This window comes from Myxine glutinosa, chromosome 2 (assembly GCF_964187855.1).
Source record: "Myxine glutinosa chromosome 2, kmMyxGlut1.1, whole genome shotgun sequence".
Lineage (NCBI taxonomy): Eukaryota > Metazoa > Chordata > Myxini > Myxiniformes > Myxinidae > Myxine > Myxine glutinosa.
This window is the reverse complement of record NC_136262.1, coordinates 6,692,288-6,717,330: the sequence shown is the minus strand read 5'-3', so window position 1 is coordinate 6,717,330 and position 25,043 is coordinate 6,692,288. Positions and strand designations below refer to the sequence as shown.

General features: G+C 46.2%; 1 protein-coding gene across 8 annotated transcripts; it reads right to left on the bottom strand.

Annotated features, from left to right (window-relative positions):
* Positions 1 to 1,593: 1,593 nt before the first annotated feature.
* On the bottom strand, positions 1,594 to 24,484 carry LOC137422076 (arrestin domain-containing protein 3). 8 transcript variants are annotated; one of them, XM_068108803.2, is made up of 8 exons: positions 24,112 to 24,484; positions 21,149 to 21,224; positions 10,831 to 10,978; positions 10,564 to 10,666; positions 9,122 to 9,378; positions 8,068 to 8,254; positions 7,488 to 7,642; positions 1,594 to 4,052 (listed from the first exon to the last, which is right to left on the bottom strand). In XM_068108803.2, exons 1-8 carry the CDS (start codon positions 24,392 to 24,394, stop codon positions 3,993 to 3,995), a joined length of 1,269 nt encoding a protein of 422 aa, XP_067964904.2. In that variant the 5' UTR covers positions 24,395 to 24,484; the 3' UTR covers positions 1,594 to 3,992. The 8 variants fall into 8 exon arrangements, with proteins under 8 accessions (XP_067964904.2, XP_067964905.2, XP_067964907.2 ...); XM_068108804.2 differs by having other exon boundaries at positions 8,068 to 8,230; XM_068108806.2 differs by having other exon boundaries at positions 10,888 to 10,978; positions 24,112 to 24,469.
* Between the last annotated feature and the right edge of the window lie 559 nt (positions 24,485 to 25,043).

Here is a 25,043-nt window from a genome sequence, read left to right as displayed (position 1 = left end):
CCTCACCTTCTCAAAGTGTGAAAAAAAATTGGCTACCACCTTTTCATTGAAGGGTGGAACCAGCCTCACATGTCTGCCAACATCCCAGGTGTTCTGACTAGGTGTCAAACCAGTCGGCATGGGTGGTACCTCTCCCCGTTCTCTCATTAACTCCAGCTCCTCGACTTTAATTTCCTGCTGACGCGCCAATTCACGGTCCTTAAACTCCCTTTCGGCTTTTCTCTCCTCTGCTTCGAGTTCTCTTGCAGCTCTCCTTTCCTCTGCTTTTTTGTCTTCTAACCTTTCCTGGAAAGGGCTGAAGGTGTAGTGGAGCCTGGAAAGGTGTAGTGGAGCTGAACCTTTTGAAGCTGAAGGGAAAGGTGTATGCTGCATGTGTGAGAAGTGTTATGATTTATGGGAGCGAGACATGGGTCATGAATGTAGAGCAGCAACGAAGGCTGGAAAGGGTGGAAATGCGAATGGTTCGGTGGATGTGCGGAGTATCCTTGAGAGAGAGGAAGACAAATGATGAACTGCGAAAGATGATGGGAATAGAGCCTGTGATTGATGCTGTGAAGAGGAACAGGTTGAGATGGTTTGGTCATGTGTTGAGGAAGGATGAAAGTGACTGGTTGAGAAGAGTGATGGAAATGAATGTAGAAGGAAGTAGAGGACGGGGAAGACCGAGAAAGACTTGGCTAAAGATGGTGGAAGAAGAAATGCGGGCAAGGGGTTTAACAAGGAGAGATGCAGAAAATAGGGCAAAATGGAGAAGATTGTCATGGGGACCGCAAGGCTAACCCCCGCTCTAGCAGGGAAAATGGCCTTAAAATGCACGTTGTTGTTATTTAACCTTTCCTGGAGTTCTCTTTCCTGTTCTGCTCTTTCCTTTTCTGCTTTCCTTTCCTCTGCTTTTAACCTTTCCTGGAGTTCTCGTTCCACTCTCCTTTCCTCTGCTTTTATTTCTTCGAGTTCTCTTGCAGCTCTCCTTTCCTCTGGTTTTTCCCTTTCCTGGCTCAGTAATTGCATCTCAAGTTTCCGGAGCTCCACATCTTCTGGTTCCTCAGGTAGCCAATCCCAGGCTACCTCTTCCCATCTTCCTAATCCCACCATAGATTGTATCACCACTGTCTGCATCTCTGCCTTCCTCATATTAGTTCGGACCTCCAAGCTAAAATGTTTGGCCAATTTCAAGAGGTCCGATTTTACTAACGCTCTGAACTGTGCTTCACTAGGGGTCACTGCAAACTTCTCTGCGTCAACTCCATGGTGACTATTGTTAACACCTGTCAACCTTCACACAAGAAAAAAAAAAAAAATTTTTTTAGTTTTTTTTGGGAAAAATTTGGGAACAAGTTCCAAATTTGGGAATTCTGGGAATTTTAGGGAATTCTTTCCCGGACTAAATTTAGGGAATTTTAGATCCCGGACGAGCCCCCAATTTCTGTTACGGGGTCCTCTGCAATCTCCTGGTCCCGGTAACCTCCGAACCCCGAGAGGAACCCCGGCAGAAAGATATAGATGTTATTCCATGTCGAAATCAATCACCAATGAAACCATCCATGAAACCCTCAAAGGAAACAATCCAAATCAATAAGGAAACCACACCCTTGGTTGTCAATGCACAAATATTATATTAAAAGCACACAAAAAGAACCATACAACAATGGTGGCAATCAACCCTACAATCAATATCTTAAGATGGTAACCCCAAACTCACGGCACTCCCAGGAAATGGAACCGAGCCCTCCTCAATGTCTCTATAACCCTCAAAGGCGAAGTTGATGCGCTCTGGCGATCGTTGGAACAATGTCCGATCAAGAACAACCGAGGCGTAGACGGTCGAAGCGACACAGAAGTCACGTGGTCTAACACCCAGCAAACTTGCGGTAGAAAGGGAACTCCCAAAGACGCGATCCAGACGTGCACCTGCACCGTTCAATCAGCGAACCGCAGTGCAATCTTCAGACGCCGCTTTATTGCACAGCTGTCCCCGGCAAACCACCGGAGGATAAGCCCAACCGACGCGACAAAAACCTTTTCCGATGAAGGTAGCGCGCGGGGCGAAATGGCGGACGGCCCTCACTCGAGCCACAGCTTCTAGGCAAGGATTCTCCGGAATCTCAATGCCGATACCCGTCTACGCAGGCTCAACAATACTCCAGCGATATCACCTATCGCTCGAACTTCCTTTCAAGGACTCAAAGTCCACTCGCGACGTTCGCTCAACCACGCTCCGTACAGAGCTTCAAGGCACGTCTTTTACTGTCCTCACGTCTTCTTCTTCCTCGCTCGTTTCTCTTCCGGGTCACGATCCGATTTCCTTTCTCATTTTTACCCTGAGCGCTTTTAACCTTTTAACCACACTAACCATTTCCCTTAAACAACAATACCCATAATACTTAGAACCCACAATAATAATAATAACAGCAATAATAATAATAAGTGCCGAATCCGTAACAGTATGCAAAAAAAAATTGTGGAGAGGTTGGGTGTGATCAGGACGAATTGATTCGATTTTGGTTCAGGTCCAGATCCAGCCTATCAGATCCGGATACAAAACGTAAACTGCTCAGTTTAGCTCTACCGACTCCACTCTACCGAGTGCCATTCTAGTTATCATTCCTGGGTTGCTGGTCATGTTTTCTCCAAGTTTCTGTTGAAAATCGTACCCCGTGTTGAATTGTCAAAGCAGCGTCATTGGTAAAGTCCAACCTACTTGTGTCGGCCTGGACTATTCATGGGTGTTTTGGATGCAGAATCAAGGCTCATGGGAGAGCTAGAACAATGAACAGATCAGGATGGAGCCAATTCCCACACTCTCTTCAATCTCACTCTTCCCTCCAGGTCCTCAAGACAGCTGCTCACCACCATCTCAAATCATCCCCAATCCAAAACCATGATCATATAAACCCTCGTTAAACCACCTCCGCCTCCCTCCCCCACTCCCAAAATTTCCAGTTCTCCCTTCCTGAGTGTTTGCTTCTTTATAAATCGTATCCACCTTGTGATGGATTGAATTATCCCCCATCTCTCACCCTTATCCACATCCCTTTTTGTCCATCTTTGTCCGTTTTGCCCCTCAGCCCTGCTGTTACATTTCCCCAGCTTCCCTTTCTGCTGTTCCTTTTGTCATGTTGCTTCCCGATCCATTCTGTGTTCTCGCTCCGCCATGAGCGTCGACTCTCTATCCCAAAAAAGATCAAAAAAAGCTTTAGGAATTGCTCAATCACCAAAGGTCTTCATCATAATACTACCAGGAGATTCCACGTGATGTGATACTGCAGCATTCTCTGCACAGGTGTAAGGTGCGATGAGGTCAGACATGTCGGCAAGGCCAAATTTATTTTTGGTTTAAAAGTTAACAATATTTCTGTATCATTATGTTTGTACACTGGAAGCTAATCAGAGGATAGGAACCATGTGGTTAAAGAATGAGCCTGGTTACCGTATTCTGAAGATAGGGGTTTGAGGGAAGAGGCAGACAAGCCGGAGACCGGCCTGGCAGACGAGCCTGACAACGGGGCAGGCAAAGTCAACACACTCACCCATCTCTCACCAGGATGTGTAAACATTTGCTTACCCACCTCAAACTTGTGGGCTGTGGTTTATAGTTATACATTTTTGTTGTTGAAAGGTTTCAGAGAAAATGATGTCCAATTTTTTTTTCCTTTTATCCAATATGGCTGCCATACCATGTGACCGATGATGTCAAGAGTTAGGAATAAAATATTCTCCATTGGGGAGTCCCTCCTGTGTTTAAAGTGTCACATCGATCGGACAAGTGGTTGCAGAGAAAGCCATTTTTAAAGGGAAAATTTATAGATGTGCGCGCATGCACGCACACACACCAATATTCTCGCATCCCGTTCGGGGTGAAACTAATAATCGCCACCAATTATGCACCGACCGGTTGAACCAGGCCCGAGTGGCTTCGTGACCAATTTCCACACTCTCTTCAATCTCACTCTTCCCTCCAGGTCCTCAAGACAGCTGCTCACCACCATCTCAAATCATCCGCAATCCAAAACCTTGGATTGCTTTTGGTGGGCTGCTCTCCACCAGTGACTTCCCTGAAATGAAAATCAACCACGATAGATATGTGAGAATGCAGGGGGAGGTAGATGGGTAAACACGAGTTTATAACATTAAATATTGTTATGTCGGTAGGGTAGAGCAATATCTAGAGTCAGGTAGATCTGAATAGGTAACATGCTTCGGCTGTCACGATAGGGAATCTACCTTGTAATAAGTTCTGTGTGTGTAGTCCGGTTTGTCGGATAAGAGTATACCTGTGAACATACCAGGATGTTTGGGTGTTAGATGGTGTAGGGATTAAGATAAACCCCTGTGTGTCAAACCTGGTAGCCAAACCTTTGTCCCTTATGGCAATGCATACCCATATAAACACTTAGACAGGCCCTGTAGTGCACACAGTAACTAAATCCCCTTCCCTGACAATGACTTTGGAAGAAAACGGACAGGAAACCAGGCCAGGACACTGCCGATGATGGCTGCGGCCGGTCGCATCACGAACTTGCATAGCAACATGCCCAGGAGGCCTGTGATTGGAGGGAAGGAGCTGGAAGGTTCGGTGGAAGTCGCTGGTTGGTGGCGCGCCAAGGCTGACGTCACCGCCCAGGTTATATAAGAGCACGCCGAATGACATTTTCTCTCTTGCGCAGCTCTAGCCCTGGTGCTCTCTGGCTGTCTCAACGTGCTTGAAGCTCTTGCGTTTGGTTCTTGGTCTTGAGAGGTCCTGGTGGTCGTTGGCTCGCCATCTGCGTGGTGCTCGGTGCTTGTGCTTGGAGCGGTGCTCGGTGCCTGTGCGGGAGCGGGGCTCGTGTGCGAACGGAGAGGGCGTTGGCTCGGGCCGAGCAGAGCGTGGGTGGATTGGAGCTTGGAGCCGGACGGGGCCGCGTTGAACGGACACTGCACTACAGACAAGATAAGACTGCACTCACGCTCCACATTTACACTTACATGACGATTTATTTTGTTAATTCATTCCTGTGTCTCGTTTCTGAAGTGAGGTGTGTGGGATCCCAACTTAGGCTCTTTATTTGATTACCGTCGCATTTCATTGTCTCGGGTCCGTGAATAAATCTCTATTTTTGTACATTAAATCTTGTGGTTGTTCGGTTCATTAATTCCCTGCAGGATCGTAGCTGCCGTCGGTTCGCTGAAGGTAGCGCTTTTACCACAGCTTCCACTTCCCTTCTTCTCTTCCCGCGTTTGATAGCACAATCCGTTTTGATCGTCACCTCCGTTAAATCCGTTCTGGTCCATCCGCGGTCCCTGGTCTTAACCGGAAGGGTCCGCGCGACAATATTCAGCTGTGACTAATTGACAGGGGGCCTCGTGTATGGATAAAACATCCCCGTGCTAGAACGAAGTGCGCAGCAAGAAACTCTGTGGTGTTTCCTATAAGCATACACTACAGGCCCCTCCCATCCTGCAACGGGCACATAATACTATGAAAATCCTGCCTTCCTTTCGTACAAAATACTCAAACTCAAATGGACGTCGTTACCCCAAAACGAAATTTTCATTACTATTAAAAAGGATGTTTGCAGCTTTGAAAAATTAACATCCTCAAATGAAGTGTTAATTCTTTAAAGCAAGAGTTTTCTATATGTTTTTAGGAACATCATAATCATTAGTGTTGGGACATGGGACGACATAGACCCATAAAGAGGGCCCTTTCATTTTGGACATTTCATTGGAGGACGACATAGACATTTCATTTTGGTAACCAGCCTGTCCTTTCATGAAATTGAATAAAATACTTTTCTTTTCTTTTTTTCCACCAACTCATCAGATTGAGCTATATCATTGGAAACATAAAAATTGTACAAACCCCACACCCTCACTTCCCCCACTTTCCCCCCCCACACACAAAAAGATGACAAAACTTTCTGCCTCCTGCCCCCCAACAGTGCAATTTATTACATTTGGCCAATGCAAGTATCAGAAGGAAAAACCAAAAAAAACATCAGCCACGTCTGAGTACAAATATCCCGCACTATCAAACACCGTACAAAAGTATAAACTAGAAACAAAATTGCATGCAATATGAACCTTTGAGAAAAAGGCGACAATCTTATGCGCACCGGAGAGCCATCTTCTTGGCTGCACGGCTTCCTCCACATATGGTGCGCGCGATAACAGAAGGGTCAACCAAAAGTGCAGTGAATAAGCCGGCCAAAAAAGGCTCCAGGATGGATGCATATTCTTCAAAGCCGTTTCAGCTACACCAATCGACGGAATGCAATGAATGAATCAAAAGAAAAACTAATTATGCCACAGAACAAGGATGACGAGCACGATGATATTGATAACACAAAGTGGAGCTTAAACGTTTTTGAACGCTAAATGAATCGACTTTCCGCGACAACGTCGGGGTATGCCGGAGGATTTCCAACATGTATTTATTGCACACACAACTACCTGTGGTTGCATAAATAAGTGATGTGGAATGCAGGACTTCCAATCCACATGGAAAGGTACAAGTACTACGTAGCTCACTGTAGTCATCATACAAGTCATCCGTTAGACACTCCAAGTGCTAATTCCAATCTTGGAAACCTCATGACGGTGCCTCGACGCCGGTGCATCTTGGTCCATGGTCGCATCGCCGTTTGCGGCTCTAATACTACAGCCAAGGCCAACCACAGGTTAGAAAATCAATTTTAAAAGGGGACTTGACCAGTGTTATCATACCTCGGGTAATTTGAAATTGCACAATTTGAACTGGAACAATTTGGGGGTTTTTTTTCCATGTGAAGAAAGGCAAGCAGGTTCATGACGGAAGTATACTCATTACACTGGGAATCATGTCGTTCGTCGCTTCTAGGGCCTGTCAGACTAACGCATGAAAAACCAGCGATTAAAACAAAAAAGTTGAGAACAACCATACTGAATTGGAAGAAACATGTCCTGAAGAAAACTACCAAAAGTGAAATAGACTACACATATGAGGCGCATTTTTAAGCAAGGTGTGGCACAAAGTAACAGAACTGCTCAGGTCTAACATCCCCAAAGAAAATGAAAGCTGCATCTGTCTCTCTATCTGAAGGCATTGTTGGAACCTACGTGAACTCTCAACTTGCTCACCCAAATTCACACCTCCGTTTAACAAAGACAAACGGAAAACAAAATGGCAAGCCAGCTTTCCCAACGATGGAAACGGGCTCATGCAGCATCTGCTGCCATTTTCTTATGGATCCTTCAATATGAAAAGGCAGATGAAAGCAAAGAGTTTGCGTGGTCTCACGCAAGCCCAGTAATGAAGGCGTATACTCTGGTCAATCTCGCCTCGTCATCGGGAATGGATCCACCTGGTGGAAACAGCACTGCGATTCCATCACTAGAGTCGAGATTCTGACAGAGCACAAGAAATAGCTGACACTTGGAAACATCCAACAGTGTAGGAAAGACATCGCTGGCCTCCTCTATCAGCTGCGAGATCGGAGCCGAGCCGTACGGTGGAGTGGAAACGGACTCACCTCAGAATATAGCGGTGGCGGCTGAAAGCGAAACTCTTGCACGTACGCATACATGGGGTGGATGAGCACACCAGAAAACTCATCGGAACATCTCTCCACCGCAGAGACGGCCACTGGTTCCTCACCACGCAATGCCTCCGCATAGTTTGGTGGTTCTGTGGTTAAAGTGAACAATGTTCACTTCACAACATGGATCAGTGGAACAAATAAAGTGTCAAATGATTTCACGAGCTGTGTGATCTTGGAGTCTATGCAGCTTTGATACCCCTACAATAGGTATAATTAAGGTAATGAATGCATCCAATTCAACCATGTGCTTCAATTCAACTATGTGAGCTTAATTCAGAGGAAGGGAGTCAAATATGACCAAAGTAATTTTCCATCTTTCGGGAATTTACGCCACACAGCGCCAGCACTGCCATTCAGGCGAGAGGTGGTCGAATGCACCAATATGTCAAATGTGAAATTTGTCAGCGATGATGAGTTTATCGTCCACCAGCAAACAACTATAAAAATCTATGAGGAGAAGGCAACACCTTCCAGCGGAACTACACAAACTCAAGAACCCCATCCAACGAACCTTCCGGAGACTCGGGCAAGGTGATCCGGAGACAGTGGATATCGAAGCTGCCTTGGCTGCTGACACTGGACGTGCGGCTGCCAAACCCGTGAAGGGGTACCGTGCCCACGACAAGTGGCAAGCTCAGCGACAGCTGCAACGCCCCAGGGATGTCCAGGTACACCTGCCGTGAAGCCTCCGCTATTAGCTGCGAGCCACAACACAGGTAGACTTAACAAGCAGTGCCGAAGTATTTTTCACCCGCTGACCACCGGGTCTCTGCACCTGGCCTCGAACAGAGTATGGACAACGCTTTAGGCAACATGGGATGTGGGCTTTGGACAGACAGGAAAACTTGCTCTCTTTCATTTTGGACAAAAGCAGAATAATGTTGGAGACAAAATAAAGTTCTGTGAATTTGCTTTAAGACAATGAAACCGATTGGATAAATTAAAATGGCAGCAAATAGAGTTCAGGATTAAATAATCTTGCAAGGTTACAGGCCGTTAACATGTTGTGTCACGTTGTTTTATTATTTTCTGAACCTCGCCCAAAGTGAAATGTCTCGCACCTGGTACAGGATATTACACACCTAATGTATAAACCACCATGGCAGAGAGCGAAGTTTGGCCCAAATCTTTCACAAACCGGCCGACCAGACCCGACGTACGTTCGACTTGCGTAGGAATTTGGAATTTAGTCAGGGTGCCAGCGATAACTCACTCACTCTTCATGAAAGACACCTATCTTTACACAAGATCGAGACATCTTCATTACATGGTGAAAGATATTTGAGATCCACCGGCGAATGTCGATGGGACACCTTGTTCAACGGCCAACTGAAGGATGGCAAGCTTTGCGATACGACACCCGGTCTACGAAGGACAAATCCGACAGTTTGCAGTCTGGTCGGGAATCAAACCTAAACAAGACAGCTCAAACGCAAGTGGACTACCACTGCAGCCTCCCAGTGGGCCCTTTCTGCATAAACACTGTGCATCATGAGCACAACAACTGAGTCATGTCATTATACTGTAGAACCAGCCAGGCAGAGCTTCCAGGGCCAGGGACTTACCAGCAGTTCGTACTGCACACGGATGAGACTGCAAACAAGGATAGACGGTGAAACCGGAGGGATCTTGAGCAGACGTCCGTTCCACACGTCCGTCCGACCGGGAGGCACGGGCTCTCCCCGAAGATTCGTTACGAGCTGCCTCACGGGCTTCTGCTTGCCTTTGGCACAGAAAATCTGTGTTTGGTAGATGGCAGCCTTAGGCACGATGGGTCTCGAGGAGCAGTTTTCTATCTCCGCATGGATGGGAATGGATTCCCCTGCAGGAAAATAACAAAGCACAGAAGTGATGCAAGACATTTGAACATCTGCTTTGTTGGAGACCGACAACAATAACAGCAAAGGACATGCAAGATATTTTTTACTACGAATCACAACCGGAACACATTTTATGACTGCGTTACCAATAAGCATTCAAGATGAATTCAAACGTGGGGTCGTCAGCTTATTACGGATACGAGTTTCCATTTTGAAACGAGATTTTCAATTCCGGATACGAGAGTTTCCAGCTTACTGCAAATAACGGTAAATAAACCAGACCAAGACTCGGTAGAGCGCATACCTCTGCCAGGCTGAACAGTTTACATTGCATATCCCAATGATAGGCCGGATCTGCACCCGGACATTAACCAAAATTGAATTGGATTATTCTTGCCACATAGCCAACTCATCCACCTAGTTTGATCAGAACTTGTCAACAACGTTTTGAGATATCCTGCTCACAGACAGACAGGGGTGAAAACATAATCTCCTTCCACCTTCGGTGATGGAGGTAATAATATACGAGTACCAAAAGTCATATATTTGATGTAAAAGGCTGTGTTTCACCAAACGAGGAAAGTCGAGGTTGAGCGACTGGGGATTCAAACGTAAAGAAGTAACAAATGTTGTCGTTTCAACTTTGTCGCAAACTGTACCATAATTACTTCACTCTTCATTCATGTATCGTAACGTAGAGTCGTCATTGAAGAGTCGCCTCCTTCAGTCATGCCCACAATACTGTGCAGCACATCCAAGGCTTTTGCTAATCTAACGATTTTTTGAAATTTCTGGAGCTTCACCTTGGTTTAAATTTAATATTGCACAATGTGCATTTCCCAATGTATAACACCTTGATGAATCAGATGCTCACATCTTCCTACGGTTACTTCAAAATTCCTCATTTGGTGACCAGAATTGCTCCATGTAACGAACCACAAACAGTTTTCTTTGCTTCCTTTGGCACATTTCTTTACTCAGGTAAAGCACATAAAACACAATACAGGTGACACGGTACGGTTACCCCCTTCCCCACCTCCCCCTGGACCCTTTCCGATTTGCAGCAAATTCTGGCAAGGCTTTACCGCATTTACCCCCATCAACAATTGATAAGTATTTCATACCAATCACTGTATAATCGGTTTTTAAGATGGTGCAAAGTCACAATGCGTACCATTGTGCCTTACCCGGGCAGTAACCCTTGCGCTGTATTTTGGCAGAAAGTGAGATGGGTCCTGATGTGCAAAGCCAACAGCAGAGGGTTTTCTCTTTCGTTCCTCCAGCGGGAGCCTTTAATGATGGGAAGAAGATCCATTGTAATCCACATCGAATCGCAAAAAGGTATTTTATCAGGGTATCTATCATCGTGATTACGAAGAAAAGCAAACGATGCCTACACACCAATAGGCATCCGGTGCTAAATACTAGATTTATAAATCGGTGCTAAGTTTTACCATCAGTTCTGGTGTCCCGATGTCAACTTGATCAATAACGGTAAACTCAGTCTTCACCTTCTGTACAAGAGCCCAAGGTCTTCCCAGCTCCACTTTAACCCAGTAGCGAATGAAGCCATACTTCCCTTCAAATGAGGTAGCAAGTGGTCTGTGGATAAGAAGAGAATACGACTTCACAGGAAGCAACAGACGTGGCACATTAGGCTCCAGAGAACATCGCGTAATTCAAATGTGTAACACAAATTACCTCCCAAGATAATCAACTGTGAACTAACAATACAAAACAGAGAACACCATTGTTTGCCAGGTTTGAGATGCCAATCAATTAGATCTCACGTAACACGTCATAATATGAATAACAGAACAATCAAATAACATGTCACATGTAACAAGCGTTACGCCTAGGTCCCCCGTCGGGGAAGTGATGTGAGTTGACAAAGTGGAACACGCAGAAAACATGCTATGATATGATATTTCGCTCACAAGTGTCAGACAAACATGGAGGCGGCCATCTTGGATTTTGACGTGGCGACCCAATTTTCAATAGCGTTCTTCCTTATGCCTAGACACACCCACACACCAGAAGGTACTTCGCTTATTTTTCAAGATATTTCGCTCACGAGGTTCAGACATATATATGGTGGCGGCCGTCCTGGATTTTGACGCGGCGACCCACTTTACAATGGCGGTCTTCCTTATGCCGAGATACACCCACACACCAAATTAGAAGTTGGTACTTCGCTTATCTTTCAAGATATTCTTCTCACAAGATTCAGACATACATGGCGGCGGCCATCTTGGATTTTGACGTGGCGACCCAATTTTACACAGTGTTCTTCCGTGTGCCTAGATACACCCACACACCAGATTAGAAGTTGGTACTTCGCTTATTTTTCGAGATATTTCGCTCACAAGGTTCAGATATACACAAAGAATTAAGTTAAGCACCCCCCCCCGTTTTTTTACAACCTCGCACATTACAAGTTTGTTGTCGTCAAAACAGTGTAATATACCCATGATATTGCTATATTTTCTGGAGAAGTGATATTATGGTCACATAAAAACATAACAATCATGCCGTTTTCAATATTTTATTCTGAATAATTTAAGGTGAAATTTTTTGGGAATTTTAGGCATATTTTCACCTCAATTTAAGTATGGAGCTATAGGTCCATCACGGACAGTGTGGATGACGTTTATGTTTTCTAACGTACAGTCATTGTTCTGAGAAGACCTCTAGCGATCTTTGCGTCAATAACGTGTGTAGGACCCACGTGATCGGATCACTGACTCAACCCTACGTCTCATAGACCCTGTAAGCCGTCGTATGCGTTGCTGTGGCAGGTTGTTCCATTCCCGATGTAATGCACGTTCCAATTCATCCAGATTGGCTATTGGAGGGACCATCTTCGCAATTTGTCGTCCCAACATGTCCCAAACGTGCTCGAGGGGGTTCAGGTTCAGGACAGGATTAGGGGGTGCTTAACTTAATTCTTTGTGTAGGGGTGCTTAACTTAATTCTTTGTGTATATATATATGGTGGCGGCCATCTTGGATTTTGACGTGGCGACCCAATTTTCAATAGCTTTCGTCCTTATGCCGAGATACACCCACACATCAAATTAGAAGTTGGTACTTCGCTTATTTTTCAAGATACTCATCTCAAGGTTCAGACATACATGGCGGCGGCCATCTTGGATTTTGACGTGGCACCCCAATTTTCAATAGCGTTCTTCCTTATGCCTAGATACACCCACATACCAGATTAGAAGTTGGTACTTCGCTTATTTTTCAAGATATGCAGGTAACAAGGTTCAGACATACATGGCATCAGACATACATGGCGGCGGCCATCTTCGATTTTGACGTGGGTTGCACCCACACACCAAATTCGAATGCGGTCCTTCGCTTACGCACGCACGCCCGCACGGACGGACGGACGGACGGACGGACACACGGACGGAGGGGAAAGCCATTGTCCCCCTTTCGCTCCGCTGAGCGACGGGGGAATACTAGACATCTGCGATCGCAAAGCGATCGCCGAGGATTAGCCTCCCCCAAATCCCGCAATCCAACGATCAATAGTCATATTCTATTTGGACCACCATATGACCTTGATCTTCAACATTTCGGGATAGAGTGTACATTAAGAAAACGCGTCCCCGTGTACAATATATCCATAAAACTCAACATCATTAAAATCTGAGGAAAATTATTCAAGTTATGATCAAAAATGTGTTTTTGGTAATTCGTTCACAATCCCCAAAAAAGTAGGACAAGGACATGAAACAAATATCAGGTGCTCAACTTCAATGCAGGTACGCTATTATGATGCGAGAACATCTTGGAAGGCCAAGCAATCTTCGAGTTTCCGCAATGACAAAATTAAGCGATGACAAAAAAACGATTTTATATTTTCAGCCCGCCATTTGATTGACCTTGACCTTTAACCTGGAGGGGTATGTTGTAAATTAGGCATAAATGTGATTTGCTCTAGGCTATCTAGAGAGGACAATTTCAATCTAAATGGATGAACCTGAGTTGAGTTATGGTGAAAAATGATAAAATGTCTACAATTGGGTCATGGCCTTAAAATTATGTCAAAGTCAAAAAAGTTAATTCAACCCTACAAACTTCTTATTCCCATTATTGATGCAAAATTGCATTCCGAAAGTCCCAGATGGATCCGAGATGAAGCTCAGAAATTGCCACAAAAAAGGGCAAAGGAGCCGAAATGGTGGTTTGGTACTCCAAGGGGTGAAAGAACTTCTGTGGGGCCATTACAAAGTGGGGGCAACAATTGTAAAAACAAACCCTACAACACCTATAAACCACCTCCTATTGATTCTATAGGGGGGGCCTAATTATTATCATGTGTCGCACAATCAAACCTTAATGCCGAATAACATTCTAACCAAGTAACAACAGTCGAGAGGTCGGCCTAGTGGCTCGTCTTCGGAAAAGACACATCCACTTCACTTTATAATCAACTACTTGGTGGAAAATACCTGCCCTCTGTGTGAAATCCCTGCCCATGACCCCAGTTATCATAAGAAGTGGGCATACAGTACTCGGACCACTAGGATACCCAGGTCGCCTGACTTGCTTTACAAATATCTCATTAGAATGTTTTTACAAGGACTACAGATCGCCTACATTTATCGTTGAATCATCCCCATGAATGTCGAGTGGGAGTGTTGAATTAAATAATTTGTAGGGCATTTTCCACGTACGTGTGGTAAAGTAATATGAAAGCACGACGATACACCAGCGTTTTCACGAGTCTTGTTCCACATTATGTATTCGATCATGGGGAGGTACAGCGCATTCAGAAAGTATTCAGACCCCTTCACTTTTTTCACATTATGTTATGTTGCAGCCTTTTGCTGAAATCGTTTAAATTCATTGTTCCCCTCATCAATCCACACTCAATACCCAATAATGACAAAGAGAAAACAGGATTTCAGAAAGTTTTGCAAATTTATTAAAAAGAAAAAACTGAAATATCACATTTACATAAGTATTCATACCCTTTGCTATGACAATTGAAATTTCGCTCAGGTGCCTCCCATTTCTCTTGATCATCTTTGAGATGTTTCTACACCTTGATTGGAGTCCACCTGTGGTAAATTCAATTGATTGGACATGATTTGGAAAGGCACACACCTGTCTATATAAGGTCTCACAGCTGACGATGCATATCAGAGCAAAAACCAAGCCATGAGGTCGAAGGAACTGCCTGCAGAGCTCAGAGACAGGATTGTGTCGAGGCACAGATCTGGGGAAGCCTACAAAAAAATCTCTGCTGCATTAAAGGTTCCCAAGAGCACAGTGGCCTCCATAATTCTTAAATGGAAGAAGTTTGGAACAACCAGGACTCTTCCTAGAGCTGGCCGTCCGGCCAAACTGAGCAATCGGGGGAGAAGGGCCTTGGTAAGAGAGGTGACCAAGAACCCGATGGTCACTCTGGCTGAGCTCCAGAGATCCTGTGTGGAGATGGAAGAAACTTCCAGAAGGACAACCATCACTGCAACATTCCACCGATCTGGGCTTTGTGGCAGAGTGGCCAGACGAAAGCCTCTCCTCAGTGAAAGACACATGAAAGCCCGCTTGGAGTTTGCAAAAAGCACCTAAAGGACGATCAGACTGTGAGAAACAAGTTTCTGTGGTCTGATGAAACCAAGATTGAACTGTTTGGCTTCCGTCTGGCCACTCTGCCATAAAGCCCAAATCGGTGGAGTGTTGCAGTGATGGTTGTCCTTCTGGAAGTTTCTCCCATCTCCACACAGGATCTCTGGAGCTCAGCCAGAGTGACCATCGGGTTATTGGTCATCTCTGTTACCAAGGCCCTTCTCCCCTGATTGCTCAGTTTGGCCGGATGGCCCCAGCTCTAGGAAGAGTCCTGGTTGTTCCAAACTTATTCCATTCAAGAATTATGGAGGCCACTGTGCTCTGGAGAACCTTCACTGCAGCAGAAATTTTTTTGTCGGCTTCCCCAGATTTGTGCCTCGACACAATCCTGTCTCTGAGCTCTGCAGGCAGTTCCTTCGACCTCATGGCTTGGTTTTTGCTCTGATATGCATCGTCAGCTGTGAGACCTTATTTAGACAGGTGTGTGCCTTTCCAAATCATGTCCAATCAATTGAATTTACCACAGGTGGACTCCAATAAAGGTGTAGAAACATCTCAAAGATGATCAAGAGAAATGGGAGGCACCTGAGCTAAATTTCAAGTGTCGTAGCAAAGGGTCTGAATACTTACGTCAATGTGATATTTCAGTTTTTTCTTTTTATTAAATTTGCAAAACTTTCTAAAATCCTGTTTTCTCTTTGTCATTATGGGATATTGAGTAGAGATTGATGAGGGAAAAAATGAATTTAAACGATTTCAGCATAAGGCTGCAACATAACAAAATGTGAAAAAAGTGAAGGGGTCTGAATACTTTCTGAATGCACTGTACATGCCTACATGACCAGTTAACATTAACCATCTTTACTCAGCGATTCATTCTGTTCTGAAAACAACATTGTAGTTACTCATGTAAGAATGTTTATGGTGAGCTTCCAATGGGATTACATTGCAACATCGTCCCGTTTATTTAAAACGTCACTTTTAAACACGAATCAATTATTCTGCCATATTAAAATATTGTTGCGGTTTTGAGAACCCCTCACTTTGTAAATACTTGTAAATATCCCATCATTTAATAAGGTTAAAGGTTGCACCCATAGTTAGGCCACAGCAACACGTAGGACACCATAGGACATTCAGTTATTTCCTTAGTATGTGTTTCAGATAAGGCTGTGTTCCCAATAGTTGAATCTGCGTTGCATTAATCAAATAAGATAGGCCCCATTCGCTTCCTTGCCAACCTCTCTCCCAATTCTATAACGCGCCTTCACTTGCCAGCTGCATTCGCTGCGTTGAGCTGAAGTTTGCTCAAACAAACGCCATTGAACATGCGGTCAAGCTCGAGGAAGAAGGGGGCGGAGCGCCGGGAACGAGGCGTGGCCCTGTCAACCAGCCGTCAAGGGCGGAGCCGGTGAGCCCTCGCTAACCAACCAGGGCTGAGGTGAGCTCGCTGGCGGGCGTGGCTCTATGAAGCGCGGATTGATCTATAAGCGCACTATATAAGCGCACGCGCCAAGCCCTATCACGGACTGCGTAGGGAACCATCGATGGTACGTAACGAACTGCACCGGGGATTGCGTTGCACGAACTGTTTATTGAAGAACTGCGCCAAGAGAGCTCGTTGTGACGAACTGCCTGTTTGATACGGACCTTGATTGATCGGGAGAGAGAGAGCGTTTGGCACGCTATACGTACGCAGCATTCCAGCCCCTCGCATATGTAAGGTCCGCTCGCGGTCAACGCCAACGACGCGCTGCCGGCCTGTTTCCATCACCGCCACGGCACGGGTCGGGCCCGGACGAGGAGCCTGGAACCATCTGCCTGGAGCTTCCTCCCCTACCACTACAATTCCGTGTGAGTCTGTCTGTTTGTCCTGGGGTCGTGATAAGTTAAGGCTGTATAGGTAAGCCTGCCCTGTGTCCTTTTGCTTCTTCTTCTTCTTCTTCTTGTATATTCCTATCGTTTCCTCTTTTGGTTTGTTAATAAATGTACCTTGTTCCTTCTTGGTTTTCCTAATCCGATCGCCTCCGTCTTTTCTTCCAATTGAGTACCTGTGGCACGATTTCGGAACCACTCAGGATCGGGTTTCGTCATTTGTTAACGGCTCGGATCGCGGATTGCTAACCGCTCGGCAATATTCCATCTTATCCGTGGTTCGAGCGGGAGTTATTTCCCTGCTCGCGGTCGGTGTTGGTATTAGGTATTTGGGACCCCAAATTGACCAATCACCCTACCCAAGACCGACCGGGAGGAGCGTCATAATTTCCAGGATTGGGGGACAGCCAGCTTAAAAGACATGGGGATTAACCCCCCCTTGATAAGGGGAGCGCCGACCCCCGAATCCGCAACAATATTGTAACATGACAGATTTACATTACCTACATACTTCTGAAAACGGAACACGTGCACACCTTGGCTATTACAATTAGAATATTCATAGATCACCGTTCACAAGTTAAAATCACACAAAATCCAAAACAATAGCACAAGCAATGGCGTTTAAACTACATGGAAAGACTCGTGTGTGTATATGTGTGCACCTGGACGTGTATGTGTATGTCTGCACATGGACGTGTATGTTTATGTGTATGTGTGCACATGGACGTGTAATGTGTGCACATGGACGTGTATGTGTGTGTGTGTGTGCACATGGATGTGTATGTATGTGTGTGCGTGCACATGGACGTGTATGTATGTGTGTGTGCACATGGACGTGTGTGTGTGTGTGTGTGTGTGTGTGTGTGCGCACATGGACGTGTATGTGTATGTGTGCACCTGGACGCGTACGTGTATGTGTGCACCTCGACGTTTCTGTGTATGTGTGCACCTGGACGTGTATGTGTATGTGTGCACATGGACGTGTATGTGTGTGTGTGTGTGCACATGGACGTGTATGTGCATGTGTGCACATGGACATGTATGTGTATGTGTGCACATGGATGTGGATGTGTATGTGTGCACATGGACGTGTATGTGTGCACAAGGACGTGTATGTGCATGTGTGCACATGGACGTATATGTGTATGTGTGCACATGGATGTGTATGTGTGGACATGGACATGTATGTGTATGTGTGCACATGGATGTGGATGTGTATGTGTGCACATGGACGTGTATGTGTGCACATGGATGTAGTATGTGTATGTGTATGTGTGTGCACATGGACGTGTATGTGTGCACATGGATGTGTTTGTGTATGTGTGCACATGGATGTGTATGTGTGCACATGGATGTGTTTGTGTATGTGTGCACATGGATGTGTATGTGTGCACATGGATGTGTGTGTGTGTGTGTGTGTGTGTGTGTGTGTGTGTGTGTGTGTGTGTGTGTGTGTGTGTGTGTGTGTGTGTACACGTGTATGCTTTAGGTGGAGAAACTATGTTTGAGGTTTACAATTTAAATAAAGTTGAATATGGGATGTTGTAAAATTAACATCATTTACAACAATCCTTTAAATTATTTATATTTAAGTTTAGGAACAACCGATACTGTAAAATTAATTAAGTGTGTGTGTGTGTGTGTGTATGTATGTATGTATGTATGTATGTATGTATGTATGTATGTATGTATGTATGTATGTATGTATGTATGTATGTATGTATGTATGTATGTATGTATGTATGTATGTATGTATGTATGTATGTGTGTGTGTGTGTGTGTGTGTGTGTGTGTGTGTGTGTGTGTGTGTGTGTGTGTGTGTGTGTGTGTGTGTGTGTGTGTGTGTGTGTGTGTGTGTGTGTGTGTGTGTGTGTGTGTGTGTGTGTGTGTGTGTGTGTGTAAGAGAGGGATAGAATTGTAAGGAACAGAAATGAAAAAACGAGATGTGTGTGTGTGTGTGTGTGTGTGTGTGTGTGTGTGCATTAGGTCTGGGCGATAATGGAAAATCCTATATTACAATAATATCACGATAATATAATGTAATTAGCTCCTTGAGAACCTTGTAGCATCAAATAACAATCTCACCTAGAAGAGCACTCGGTGGAGTGCATACCTCCGCCACGCGATGCCTGATCCAGTAGAACATATCGGGCCCAATACATTTTTTAAATATCATGCTGTACTGTATTGTGCATCGTTTTTGGTCCTCTCCCTCAATGGTGAAGAATCACTTCAAAAATTAAAAAAAATTCGTGTCAGGATCCAGATGTTCACCAAAATCGAATCATTTCTTGCTCGTCATACACCTAATCTCTCCACCAAGTTTCGTCCAAATCTGTCCATAACGTTCTGGAATGTCATGCTACGTATCGTTTTTGGATCTATTTCTCAATGGTGAAGAATCAGTTAAATAATTAAAATTTTCTAATATCTGGATTCGTAAGCAGATCTTCACCAAAATCGGACCAATCGTCCAGGCCACACAACAACGTCTCCACCAAGCTTCATCCGAATTCGTGCACAACTTAGAAATATCCTGCACACAAACCTCCACCTTCCACTCCATAATGGAACGCCCCAAGCAAGCTGCTCGCTAATTGGGACATTTGTGAAGAAAGTCATCTATATAATAATACCGTAAGGACTCGACTTTGTTATCCCTTTTACGCCGCACCCAGTGACCCGATGCCCACGGCACTAATGCATTTTCCATCTACGAACCGCGTTCTTTGTTTATCACGTACAGCCATACTCGAAAAATCTGAATTCGCCGACTTTGGGACCCAAAAGCATCCGATTATCGGCCGATACGACGCCATCTTACGACACCATCGTATTGGCGTCTGCTGGGCGAAGGCGATGCGAGCCGTCCGCTGATTCGACAGTCGAGTGGTGTGATGGGTGGTGTGAACCATATGGTCTTTTTATTCCCTTGAACATTTTAAATTAGGATATATAAGGAAACGTCTTCATCATCATTTTAATAAAGTTAAATGGAGTGACGTTGCGATACTCGGGGTGCGTTGCATAAATCCTCGTAACTCAGAGAGGTGTAGCAGGTGGCGAGACGTAAGGAAGCTTTTTTATTCCCTTGAACATTTGAAATTAGGATATATAAGGAAACGTCTTTATCGTCATTTTAATAAAGTTAAATGGAGTGACGTTGCGATACTCGGGGTGCGTTGCATAAATCCTCGTAACTCAGAGAGGTGTAGCAGGTGGCGAGACGTAAGGAAGCTTAAAGATAACGAGCTGAAAACAGACGAACGATATCCCTTCCGTGGATGTTCCACGGGTTTCACGTCTTTATCGTCATTTTAATAAAGTTAAATGGAGTGACGTTGCGATCAGTGAGTTGTATACGAAGAGATAAAAGGATGGCATTGACTTCGAGACGGCACGTGATAGTTGGCTGCGGCTGGCTGATGCCACGTTTTTTTTTTCTAAGTGCCATGGATGCTGATGGACATAATAAAGGTATCGGCTGATCTCTCATCGTAATATTACCCGATGGAAATGAACTGTTTCTTTGTTTGTCATTTCCTGTGCAATAATGTCAAATTGATAAGTCAGACATCCTTTTCTATGGACAGCTGCTCTCCTTTTCGATGGCATCGTCTATTGATATGCATGTTCTTCTTTCATATAATTTTACACATGCACAATCAGTATTTCAACTCTTGCAGACATTGGAAAGGAAGTTGACTCACAGGCCAACTCTCTGGCTCAATCACAGGCCGACGCACAGGCGATGTAATTGTGAGTAGCATTTTTGCACAAGTGAAAATTGATCTTTCTTCCTAACTCTTACTCGGACAAGCAAATCCCCTATGCCATCCATAATGGTACACTCTATCCATACACCACATCCTCCCTTCCGTGGATGTTCCACGGGTTTCGGCTAGTATATGATTATTTTCAGACGTTTGAAATAATGCCTTTGACATGGAACTTTGCAAATAATAAATGTGACAAAAATGGGATAAGTTAATAAATTCAACACACGACACCATCTTGCCCGCTCCGCTCGGACAAGAACAGCGAGAGAGGAGAAGAACGAGATGACCCGCTTGTCCTCCGAGCCAAAACTCCACACACTGAGGACACTCACCTTATGATCTTTGACATGATGTTGCCTTGAGTGCCGAACTTTGCACACGGACAACGAGCATTCAAACACCAATTTCGATACCGGAAGAACTTTTGGGGCCTTGAGTAGTTGGTTGTTCGTTTTGACGTTTATTTATAATTTGTGGTGATTCATGCAAACACTGCAAAATGTTCATTGTGGGCGATTCGAAGCACTCACCCCTGAGGCAACTGAAAATTAAAGGCAAATTCGTGTCTCCCTGGCTGGAGCACAGCACCGTCTTCTTCCTCGTCATCTGAAACGACAACAACAATCGGTCACCAAGGTGTCATATATTACTAAAAGGAGAAGAGTCCTTTATTCTAAAGGGTTCCTGCTCTCATAGAATAATTACATATGATTTATTTTAATCATACAAATATCTTTTTGAATTGCCCTCCTTTCTGGGAGGTTTAATGTAACGGTTTCATCGGTATGACGTTTAAAGTTACCAAGTTACCAAGCAGCTGACTAGCGCTTGCCAAGCTGACTGTTCCTTATCAATCTTTTTGAACGGAGTGCTTGCTCAAATGCTTAAGCCACTTTGCGGCGAGTGCTCTTGAAGAAACTTGGCAAATGAACACACCGCCCCCCCACCCCACACCCCCCTCCGATGTTTTTGAGACCCTAGGCCTAGATCCACTGTAATCGATATACCCCAGAGAGGAATGGCCCTTCTTGCTGCTCCCGTAGGGAACGGGTGTGCTAGTGTTTATAAACATATACTATCATGTTGAACACGTACACGCGTACGCACAAAGTGCACACACCTTTAGAATACCAAACGTTGACAATGTGAAGGATTATAACACCCCATGGGTCCAGACCAAGCGACACATCAAGGATGAAAGATAAACCCACGGACAACACTTTACATCCAAGACCTCTGTGCATCGGAAGAGGGCCTCGCTCTAACCAATGGGAAAGCACGGAGCAGATATCTGAGCCTAGCAACAACGACTGCCCTGAACGGGATTGAGCTGCTTCGAAGTGAAAGTAAAAAGTGTTTAACACGAACACCGAACGGAGATATCAGGAAATGGATATAATGTGCGACCTCCGCATCTGCTGTGCACGGCACGTACACGGCACGTTTGGGATGAAAACAACAACCGAAGCCGCAATGCGGTGCAACAGTTCCAACAACAGCCGATCACGTTGGGTGAATGACAATCAATTCACACCTGCGCACAGTGCCCACCTCTCCCGGTCGCACCTGCGCACAGTGCCCACCTCTCCCGGTCGCACCTGCGCACAGTGCCCGCCTCTCCCGGTCGCACCTGCGCACAGTGCCCGCCTCTCCCGGTCGCACCTGCGCACAGTGCCCGCCTCTCCCGGCGACTTGTTTACCGGGTACCGGCTCCGCGGACACGACCCCGAGAGGGTCCGGTTACCTGAATCGCACCGACTTCAGCACCCCGACGGTATTAGCTCCACAAGCAAAGCCCCCAATAAACTTTATACTGTATTCATAGGTATCCCTATGGTATCATGTGAGTGGGGTTGTGGTGGATGGGGTCACCTTGGAGGGGTTAGACAAAGCAGACATGGGAATGGGAAACAGAATACAGGACCATGAAAACACACAAGTAGCGGGACAAAAACCCACGTACACCCCTCTTCATGTACCCCCATAAATACATGCACCCAAAAGGACATCAACACCCCTTTCCCCCCCCTCACCCTCCGAAATAGGACATGTACCCCCCTCTCCTTGTACCCCCTTCTTCCCCCGCATGAGGAACCCCAGTCTCGATTTCCACCGTCTGGATCGTACCCACAAAGTACATGATATGTTACCCCCTCTTCTTGTACCCCCTAAGTACATGACATGTTCCCCCTTCTTCTTGTACCCCCTATACATGACATGTTACCCCCTCTTCTTGTACCCCCAAAGTACATGACATGTTCCCCCTTCTTCTTGTACCCCCTATACATGACGTGTTCCATCTTCTTCTTGTACCCCCAACGTACATGACATGTTCCCCCTTCTTCTTGTACCCCTAAGTACATGACATGTACCCCCCTCTTCTTGTACCCCCTAAGTACACGACATGTACCCCCCTCTTCTTGTACCCCCTAAGTACATGACATGTACCCCCCTAAGTACATGACATGTTACCCCCTCTTCTTGTACCCCCCAAGTACATGACATGTACTCCCTAAGTACATGACATGTACCCCCGAAGTACATAACATGTTACCCCCTCTTCTTGTACCCCCTAAGTACATGACATGTTACCCCCTCTTCTTGTAGCCCCTAATTACATGACATGTACCCCCCTCTCCTTGTACCCCCTAAGTACATGACATGTTACCCCCTCTTCTTGTACCCCCTAAGTACATGACATGTTACCCCCTCTTCTTGTAGCCCCTAATTACATGACATGTACCCCCCTCTCCTTGTACCCCCTAAGTACATGACATGTTACCCCCTCTTCTTGTACCCCCTAAGTACATGACATGTTACCCCCTCTTCTTGTACCCCCTAATTACATGACATGTACCCCCCTCTGCTTGTACCCCCTAAGTACATGACATGTTACCCCCTCTTCTTGTACCCCCTAAGTACATGACATGTACCCCCCTCTTCTTGTACCCCCTAAGTACATGACATGTACCCCCCTCTTCTTGTACCCCCTAAGTACATGACATGTACCCCCCTCTTCTTGTACCCCCTAAGTACATGACATGTACCCCCCTCTTCTTGTACCCCCTAAGTACATGACATGTTCCCGACATGTTCCCCCTTCTTCTTGTAACCCCTAAGTACATGACATGTATCCCCCTCCCCTTGTAGCCCCTTCTTCCCCCGCATGAGGAACCCCAGTCTCGATTTCCTCCATCCGGATCTTCAGGTGTGTTGTCCATTCGATACCTCATGTCATGGACTCTCCGATTACTCCCTCTGTGTACACCCCGAGACCCTCTCCCCCTTTATCTACCTCTCTTCCCCTCCCACTTTCACTTGCAACCCCTTCCGTTCCACCGTTTCGCACTCGCCCATATTTGTGTCCGTTGCCCCCTTTGCCCCCTGTTGTTACTCTCCTCGACGAGCCCGGATACCTGTATTTAAATAAATAAATCACAAACACCCAGGGGCCGAACGATCGAGAACAAAAGGCCGCTGGGCCAATCCGAACCTGCGCCCGGCTCGATGATCGCCTCACGGTGGTTGAAGAAGTCCAGCTCGTCGCTGTAGTTCTGCGTGTACGCGGTGTTCGATCCCGCGTTCCGGGACTCGGTCCAGTGCACTCTAGCGTGCCCGCGCGCCATCAGCCGCAGGGAGCGAACGCGTACCGAGCCGGCCGCCTCGAGCAACACGCGTCCGGAGACCAGGTCCCCGCTGGTGAACACCGCGGACGCCGCGACACCATGTTCGCCGTCGAATGCGACGCGAAGCGACTTCACCTTGCCCAGCAACATCGCGCCAGCGCGCGCGACGCGCGCCCAGCGGCGGCCGCTGCTCGCCCGCACGGGCGCAACGTCACGAGGGCGGGGCTTACCGCGACGTGCTGATGTGGCCCGCTCGTCACTCCGCTCGGGAGTCGGGCGCAACGTCATGAGGGCGGGGCTTGCCGCGACGTGCTGACGTGAGCGCGCAGCCGCGCACCTCTCTCTTTGTTTGGTTCCACTCAGACGAAATTGCGTGTGTCTTTGAAGGGGAACGAGGCGATGACGTCAGCGCGGAGTTGCAGTTTAAATGACAAACTTCTTGACGACCATCGAATGTGAGGAGCGTGCAGGAATGAAGGAGATACGGGGTCAAGTTTTATGTTGTCTTCAACATGCTCTAACTTTCAGCATTTTATCAGACTTCTTGGGTTGTGGTGGTGAGTAGTACAGGGTGGGGAGGGGTAGGTTGTGGTGGTGAGGAGTGGTGGGGGGGGAGTTGTGGTGGTGACGAGGGTGGGGGTTGTGATTGCAAGGAGTGGGGGGCTGTGGTGGTAAGGAGGAGGAGCGGTGGTGAGGAGGGAGATTGGTGGTCGTGAGAATGGAGGTGGTGAGAAAGAAGGTGGTGGCGGTGAGAATGAAGGTGGTGGCGGTGAGAATGGAGGTGGTCGTGAGGAGGATA